This window comes from Limulus polyphemus, unplaced genomic scaffold (genome assembly GCF_000517525.1).
Source record: "Limulus polyphemus unplaced genomic scaffold, Limulus_polyphemus-2.1.2 Scaffold3093, whole genome shotgun sequence".
Classification (NCBI taxonomy): Eukaryota; Metazoa; Arthropoda; class Merostomata; order Xiphosura; family Limulidae; genus Limulus; species Limulus polyphemus.
Genome location: NW_013668703.1, coordinates 25,192 through 34,300, shown reverse-complemented (window position 1 = coordinate 34,300; position 9,109 = coordinate 25,192). Strand labels below are relative to the sequence as shown.

Sequence of the window (9,109 nt, the reverse complement as noted above, 5' to 3'; positions counted from 1 at the left end):
ATTATTTTTATAGTGCTGATTACAAAAAAAATTACCCATTAACAATTAATATTTGATAGTTTTAGAGCTATTGATTTATCCAATTTCTATACATATATTTTATGTTACTCAACTTAAAAACATGGGTAAAAAATATTAATTTTGGTTTTTCAGTATCTTTGTAATGTTTTTCATTTATATTAATTTCAGCATTATTTTTTATAGTGCTGATTAAAAACAAAATCACCCATTTACAATTCATATATTTGATAGTTTTAGAACTATTGATTATTTCTATACATATATTTTAAGTTAATCAACTTAAAAACAGTGCTCCAATGTATTCATGCAAACATTATAATTTAAAATAATCATTACTTCACAGTAAACCAAATTACTGAATATTAATTTCACCACCAAACCATATCAACACATTTGGAAGATACACAAAATTAGAAATATATCATTTTAATCTCTTAAGTTTTCATAAAAATAAAATAAAAAGAGCCACCAAGGATACTGAAGAGCTGTGCACCACGCGTTACACTGAAAACCATCAAATCTTCGGCCAGACTCAGAACAGTGCCACTGAAAATATTTGTCACGTCCCACACTTAGTACCCATTCAGTGATTAGTGAAAATACAACTCCAGTCACACGGGCTTGATGTGCTAAAGGCAGAATGCTATTATTTATGCATTTCTAATATTCATTAGAAATTTTGGTGAAATTCCAGAAATATATACTTTCAACATGATTTTGTTCAAAAAACCATTTTTACATCAAAATGTCTTTTGAATAAGTACCCCTTGCATCACATATTAAATAACCAAGATATTTTAAGCTACCTCAACAACCATGTCTCAGCAAAAACAAATCTTGAATCTATTAAGCACATTTTGAACACTGGTAGAAGGGAAAGGTGCAGAGATAAACAATTAGTTAAGTTTTGCTATAAAAATATAGAATTTTTTTAAAGACTTTCTTACCAGTTCCATTGTTTTACACAAAAATTCCAGTTAGTTAAAAGGAGGAAGGGAAAAACATAGAACTCTAAATTTCCCCACGACTTCCAGATTTTCTAGATCTGGATACTTTCATGTAGAAAACACTGATATTTCAACTTTTTTCCATTATCTTCCACCATTAACATCAAATTAGCTTGTAATCCTGTTATAAAGGGTAATAAAAACTCTTGGACACATTTTGCACATGCTGTGGTACTACAGAAATATCTTCAAGCATGGACACTGCAACTAAATGTAAACAATAAAATGTTGAATTTTTACTTACAAAGGACTATCTGATCTAACTTATAATGAATTAGATAGTTATTACCAGACAAAATAATATAGGGTGACTGGGCAAGATTATGTTAAAGTATACCAATAATTGGCATAGCTAAGCAGCTAAATTTGCATGTGCATACAAATTTTGAGATAGGGGCACAATTTTCCCCAACTTTCTTTCTTTCTTTTTTTTTTCCATTTTGGGGTTACTTTTCAAATTTCCTTAACATTTAGTTTCCTTTTTTTGAAATTACACAACTTTGTGACTAACCCTGAACAAGCAACAGAACATCTGTCCATGCATTATATCTATTAACTAATGTACATCTGCAGTGATATACATGCTTCAAAAAAGTGAAATATATCAAAAATCACCTTGGCCTACAAATGTTGTATAGCCAAAATTGAAGATAAAAACCTAAAAGAAGCTACCAGCCAAAACAAGATTGTCAGACCTTTTCACATAAAAGTAATTTGAACCATCCTATCAAGAATATAAAACCACCTGGCAAAGAAATGGTTCAACTGTGAAAAAAAGTAAAAAACTGACACAAAACAGTCACAGAAATATAAATCCAAAATCCAGGCAGACCAGTTAATCAAAAAAGCATTGACAACTAGAGAATAAAAGAAAACTTGAGCAAAATATACACTTGCCAGAAGCAGCCAAAGATCACAACACTTATTCAGCCCTTCATGTTTGGTTCTCACAAAAGACAGTTTCAGATAATCAAAACCACTCCACAAAAACAGGAATGAAAACACTCCCACCATAAAAAAATTAAACTTTAAATCTTAAAACAACTAGAAACTAAAAGAGGGGGGTTACAGATATAGGCTCATTAATTTAAGCCTAGGTGTCTGTCCTTCATTTAATCTTTTTAAACAAAAGGTTTAACATTAATAACATATAATAAGCTGACTTGATATACTTTGGCTATTCACATATACCATACATACATTATATATATTTGGAAGTGTTACTTTCATTATAAGAACTTTAACATAACAAATAGAAAAGTGGATAAGAAAATATAACTAAATGATGCAAATAGTTATTTCAGATGTGTGAAATTAAGAAATTGGGGGTCCAGAATTTCCTAAGACCAGGAAGTTCAAGGGGATGATCAGACTAATAATTGCATGAATTTATACAAACTAATTCAAAAATGTAACTCACACAAAGACTACACACTGGAAATGTATTTCTGATACATACTTACCACCTCTCACAAAATAGCCTTTCTTGACTAGTACTGCTCTATATCAATGCCAATTTCCAATGCACACCACCAGCCTTCTACATCCCACTTCTGCATATCCACATGTAAATGATAGTGCAGCAGCTCTTCACCATATAGGAGTGTGACACCATACCTATTGTTACTCATTAATTACTTCAAGATTGGTCAGAAGACCTACACCACATATAATCAAAAATGGGGAATCTATCGGAAATACATTTTCAGTGTAGGAAAATGCTAACTTCCGATACAATATTTTACATCTTCTCACAAAATAGTTAGAGTTCCACATTGAACTGGTGGATGGCCAATAAAGAAAAAAATAGATCCCCCTTTAGTAAGTGCTCAAAGAGAGACCAGGATGTGTGGAACCAGAAGAGAAAACATTACATCTCAGGGGTAGACTACACCACATGATCAGGTATACTCTTTGCTCTTTAATGACAGTGTCTTGAACATAAAAAGCAGAAAAACATTAAGGAATCCCAGAATATGAAAGACCGATGAATGGGACTCCAGGATGTCAAGTGGCTAAATCACAACGGACCGCAGTGGTAGTTTAACCTCGTCTAACACCAGATAGTATCTGGAATGGTATGAGATCCACAGTAGGTAGAGGATCACCTACCTCTTCACCTCGAAACAGGAAATGGTAGAGAAGATGAGTTTCCATACCAAAATCCATCACCACTCGCATGCATTTCCAACAATTAACACCAGATCCACCAGGAACTGACATCCAGCAGGTGGTAAGAAGATGGAGTGTAAAACTGGGGTACATCTCCAGTCCAAAGCCTGGCAGAAGTGGCCATTTGTCATCCAGTCCATAGATGGAGGAGGAATACTGGCCAGTACACATCTCCAATCAACACTGGACCCACCTGGAATGTACATCCAGAGAAGGAACATCTCAGCCTGAGTGGCAAACTGCATTTATTTATTTACTTATGACAGGACATCTGAAATTGTACATCAGGTCAATGGTAGGAAGGGTGTCATGCCATCTACACATGATACTAATCACAACCGGTCCATTTCCAACCAAAGCCACACCCACCGGGAATGTACATCTGGAGGATGGTAGGAAGGAGGAATGCCACAGTAAGAAAAAACAATCGGACAGACATAGACAGGAATACGGTGTAGTTCTACAACCAAACATTGGCAACATCTGGAACTATACCTCAGGTCCATGGTAGGAAGTGCTATATGCCAGCGACACCTGCAGAATGCCACTGCCCTACTCTCAACTGAGTGGTATGATTCATCACTCAGGAGAACAGGCCTCCATGGTACATCACCCCAGTGGCTAGGAACTGGTAAGTGGTATGGACTCCCATACTCCACTAGAAGAAAGGAGGGAAAAAATATGTTGTAGAGCCTGGAGGACAGCATCACAGAGACAGTTGAATGGGTGACCACAATTCCCTATTTTGAAAAGCAGAGCTACCATGTTGTCGGAGTCAATAAACCAAAACCAGGTAGCATCTGGAAATGTACATCAGGTCCATGATAGAAGGAGACTCAATGCCAGGGAGCAGCAGAGATGAGCAGCAATCTCTGTCCGTTTTACTCATGTTAGTCCACGAGCGGATGGTCTGGAACAAACATATTTATGAAGCAAAAAAACCACTAAAGAGAACTACTAGCAGTCCTATAGAACACCCCATCTCTATATGTTACATAATCCAAACATTAAATGTAATTGTTTAGTCATAGATAACAATAAAACGGAGACACTTGACCAATACCTGGTGGCATCTGGAATTGTACATCAGGTCCGTTGCAGGAAGGGCTACAACATAATTTACATTAAAAGGCTGCCATGTCACAATTCAAAATGAGGAAATGATGATAAAAGAAAAATTTACAAAGATGTTAAAAGTAGGCTCACCTAGAACTTGGTGGAGAGAACTGCTATAAATTCTCATGAAAAGGAGGCTTTGTTCCAATACAGTATATTAACTCTGCTCACAAAATAGGTTTTTCTCGACTAGCACTGCCCTCTATCTGCACAGAGTTTCAACACATGCCACTAGCCTTCTACCTCCAGCTTCTGCATATCCACATGTAAATGATAATGAAGCAGCTCTCCATTAATATGAGCATGACACCACTCCAATCATAACCAGTGCCCTCTTCACATCTATACTTGTTAATCACTACTCAATTGACAGTACTTATTGTACATGTGGGCTGGTTTTTGCTCATGGATTTGTCATTGTTTTCTGTTATACTACCGACTTTGTTTTTCTTTACATTTTTGCATTTTGGTATTGTGTAAGGTTTCTTTTTCTTTTAAAATGTTTCAGGAGCATTTTTGCTATTTTATTGTGGATCCCACTCTGTGGCAAGTGGTGTTTGACCTGGTATACTTTTTTTTTAAAATCTGCACTGTTCATCCTGCGACCATGCGTGCAATGCCAACCAGAACAACTGTAAGACCCAGAGCAGTAATGGTAAGCTATTGCACTGTTGTAATACATGTTGTCATTAATGTTATGTTAACTGTTCAATATTGTTTTCAGATATAAAAAATAAACCTTTCTGCTGATTTTTTCCCATGGCTTTAGCAACAAACTGTGATTAACCTTAACTATTATAATAGAGTTCACTAAAAAGAAAAAAAAAGCAGAAACATGCAATTCCACAGAATATTTTCCTATATATTAAACAAGACTAAGAAAAGCAGAACTTTCAGTCATTCTAGTTTAGAAACAGAGCAAGAAGCATTGTAGCTCAAACAAGAATGACTTAAATTCATCCAAAGAACAAAATCACAAAAATCTAAGGCAAGCATAAGAACTCCTTTTCTTGAAATATTTCTAAAAAGTTAAAATGTGAGGGAGTTCTACATAGAACTGTTAGCAATCCAAGATTTAATGAAGCCAAACCAAGGTATACAAGTTTTATCATCTTAAGTATCCTGTTTAAGAAACTTTCTCTACAGAAATTTTGTTTTAGCCAAAAACTATGAAGGATAATAACTAAAAGAAGAGGGTGAATCTAAGTATCGACTCTTCAGGTAATAATTGATTCCTAGGATAATGTGAATGACCTGCAAGAGAAGGTTTTGAGATAGATACAAGACAAAGAGCACTATCAAACTTGGCCTACACTAAGGGCTCAAATTGTTCAAGTATAAGCAGGATGAACGAGAGAACATTTTCAGTTACGAGTTGAAATATAAAGTTGGAGGAGCTTGATTTGAACTTAAAATGATGTAATGGAAATTAAGTTTTAGTAAAAACTTGTATTTTCATAAACTAAAAGTAGTTAATTCTACTATTATTTGAGAGAAGTTTGTTTGTCCTACAAAATCCTAAGAGGAGTTAGATTTAGCTTAGTCAACTAGGACTGATTCGGGATATGTCAAGAAGTTATTTTTCTTCTAACTTTTAAAATGCATAGATTTTATAGCCCCAGTTATGGATAAATAGAGATCAGTCAAAAGGGGTGGCCACTAGGGGTACTTTTAATCATTACTGACATATTAAAAACAAAAACAGAAACACTATTTATATTCATAAGTGGTAAAACATTAATTTTACAACTTCATTTCATTTTAAAACCCCATTAATGATTTGAGGGATTTCATTTTCACACATTGTTTCAAGATAAACACACTTTTATTAAGTGATATACTTTTAAGTCATATGTTACTTATTGCTTTTCAATAAAAAAACTAAGATAGAAAATAAAATGTTATTTAAATAACCAAGTCCAGTGGACATGAATAATGTTATTCTCATGTAATTTCAAATCTTTACATTGTCACTCGTATATTCAGGAAAAACAAAATACATTTTATATCCATAATTATTAAAAATTATTTCCAAATCTCGTTAATCATGTGAAGGATTTAACATTCATTGATAAAAATACCTCGTAACAATAACTATCTCACCATGCATTGCACAGGTACATCTGCTAGTAACTTGAATTTGTTAGAATCAAAATGAAATCCACACACACACACCTACAACTTGAAGAGTAAAATTTATCTTAATATTAAAATCACAGTAAAAATAAATACTGATACAAGACACAAAATGATTATGACAATGCTAACAGAAAAGGAAAATAAATAAATAAAACCTGCACAGTATTGGGTAGGACTTAAATTGGAAGATTTTGATACCAATGCAACCTAATAAATTATGTGTAGTGTGTATATGTGTATGGAGAGCTCCATGAAGTTAAGTGACATCACAATAGAAAAAAAGATGATTTACTAAACAATGTTTAAAAAATTCAATGTGAATGATTTCATTCAGTAGCTTTTCATCAGTTTAACAATAAAAACATTATTTCATGCCATTATAATAGGGTGGTTCTTATTTTTGAAGTTTGATTTACAACACTCTCACCCGATCATTTTTGTTCCAATATATATAAATAAGTAATTCACACCAAATTTTATCTATACTGAATAACATTTAGGGGTTGCTAAAGGTTGTTGAAATTTGGATAGTATGGACAGGAAGTAATATGCACAGTAAAGAACAGCAGACCTTGAATAAAACTGTCAGATGATTGGAATCATTACACAGCAAGGATGATGAAGTTGGTAGATAGAGTACCAATAACAATGATGAAGACAGAGAAGCAATTGGAGAATCATCATCTTCTAAGCCTAAAAAAGAGGGCAAGAAGAAATATCACTCCAAATCTAGCAGCAGCTGTAGACAGAACTAAGTTGGGTGGCATAAAGACATCATTTGTCCCTACTGCACAGCTTGCAGCCTTTGTCGTGATGTGAAGGAGCTAATCATCAACCATTCCTTAATCCGAAGATCTCAATATTACTTCCGTGAAGAAGTTGTCAAAAACTTAAAAGGAACAATTCCAGCCAACAGTCTCACTTGTAGTTCACTGGGATAACAAGCTATTTAATGACCTCAGAGGGAAAGAACAAGTGGATCATCTGTCAGTGATTTTGTCTGAAGCAGGAGTAAACCAACTCCTAGGTGTTCCAAAGTTGATTTACAGTACTGGAGAAGCTCAAACTTCTGCTGTGGCACATTTACTGAAAAAGTGGGTAGTCATTGATCATATAAAGGCAGTTTGCTTTGACACAAAAGCAAAGTAACACTGGTCACAGAAATGGAGAATGTGTGCTCTTAGAACAAAGATTAAACAAGTATCTTCTGTATTTGGCATGCTAGCATCATATCTTAGAACTTCTTCTGGCATGTGTTTTTAAAGACTGTATACGGCTTCCCTCTGATCCAAATTTTGCAATTTTAAATTTAATACAGCAATTTTGGAAATACATGGACCAATCCAGTTATGAACCTGCAGCTGAGTATGATGAAGTAGCAGAAGCCATAGAAGTTAAGGATGATGTCACTGAGTTTGCTACAAGACAACTTCAGGTCAGCCAACCTAGAGATGATTATTGAGAGCTTATTGACCTGACTATAACCTTTCTTGGTGGCATCCCTCCTCATGAAGTGCAATGTATAGCATCTGGGGCACTGCATCATGCACAACGAATGGCCAAAGCATTATATACTCTCAAGATCTAGATCTTTATGGGACAGTTTAAACTCACTGGCTGCATGGAAGGAGAACTACACAACATCTGCATGTTTGTTGTTTAAGTCTATCTAAGGGCATGGTTCACTGCTCATGATGCCATTTCTGTTTCTTGCAATGATCTTAACTTCCTACGAAGTCTTGTTGAATATAAGAAGGTGAAATCTGCTCTTTCAAAATCTGCCTGTGAAAAATTTGCAGGACATTTATGATATCTCAATGAGAAACTCGTTGGTTTGTCATTTTCCTATTCAGCTTTATCCACAAAGATAAAATAAGCAACAGTAAAGGTACTGAATGAAAAGAAAGTGAAAAATGAACCTCTAAAGCACATCCAGCTGAATATCATAAAGTCTGAGGATATGTCAATTGAAGGTTTCATCACAAAAAACAGACTTCTTCAGGTGCCTCAAAAATTCCATCTTGGATTATTGACCCTAACTGAACGTGGTAAATGACAATACTGAAAGAGGTCTGGCCCTTACTGAGGAGTATAATGCCTTCATAACAAAAATAAAGAATAACAGAAACAATTTTGCTTTTAAGTTGTGCAGGATCATAGAGGATGCTTTCCTAACAGCCAAAAGAAAGCATATAATTATGTAATTATATTATTGTACATGAATAATAATAAGCTTTACATAAATTACTTTTGTATGTCACACAATGCACACTGTGCCAGGCCACTGCAGTATAGAACTTAACATCATTGAGCAACCTCTAGTTTAAAATGAATAAAGTTTGACATTTAACTTTTTTGTCTGTTTGTTTTTTACACTGGAACAAAATTAGGGGATGAGAGCTTTAGAATTTTTAACCTGAAATTTTTCTTGCAAATAAGGACCACCCTACATTGCACCCTCTAGAGGGTGCTAAGAACTTTACAAAATGATCTTAGAATGCTTAGATTAAAAATGAACTGCTTGATTAAGCAATGGTTCAACTGAGATCAGAGCATTCCATCGTTGTGTGTGTGTGTGTGTGTGTGTGTGTGTGTGTGTGTGTGTGTGTGCTAGTTAGGTTGTATTACTAAATCTATAGATAACAAGTAAATTT

The 9,109-nt window shown here is 34.5% G+C and overlaps 1 protein-coding gene across 1 annotated transcript in view; it reads right to left on the bottom strand.

The window, feature by feature from the left end:
- The window catches only part of LOC106468639 (WD repeat and FYVE domain-containing protein 2-like), a 36,714-nt gene that overhangs the window by 3,398 nt on the left and 24,207 nt on the right, over positions 1-9,109 (bottom strand). The window contains exon 6 of the mRNA XM_013929066.2: positions 500-650. Within this exon, the coding sequence (XP_013784520.1) occupies positions 500-650 (151 nt within the window). The remainder of the gene's footprint in view (positions 1-499; positions 651-9,109) is intronic.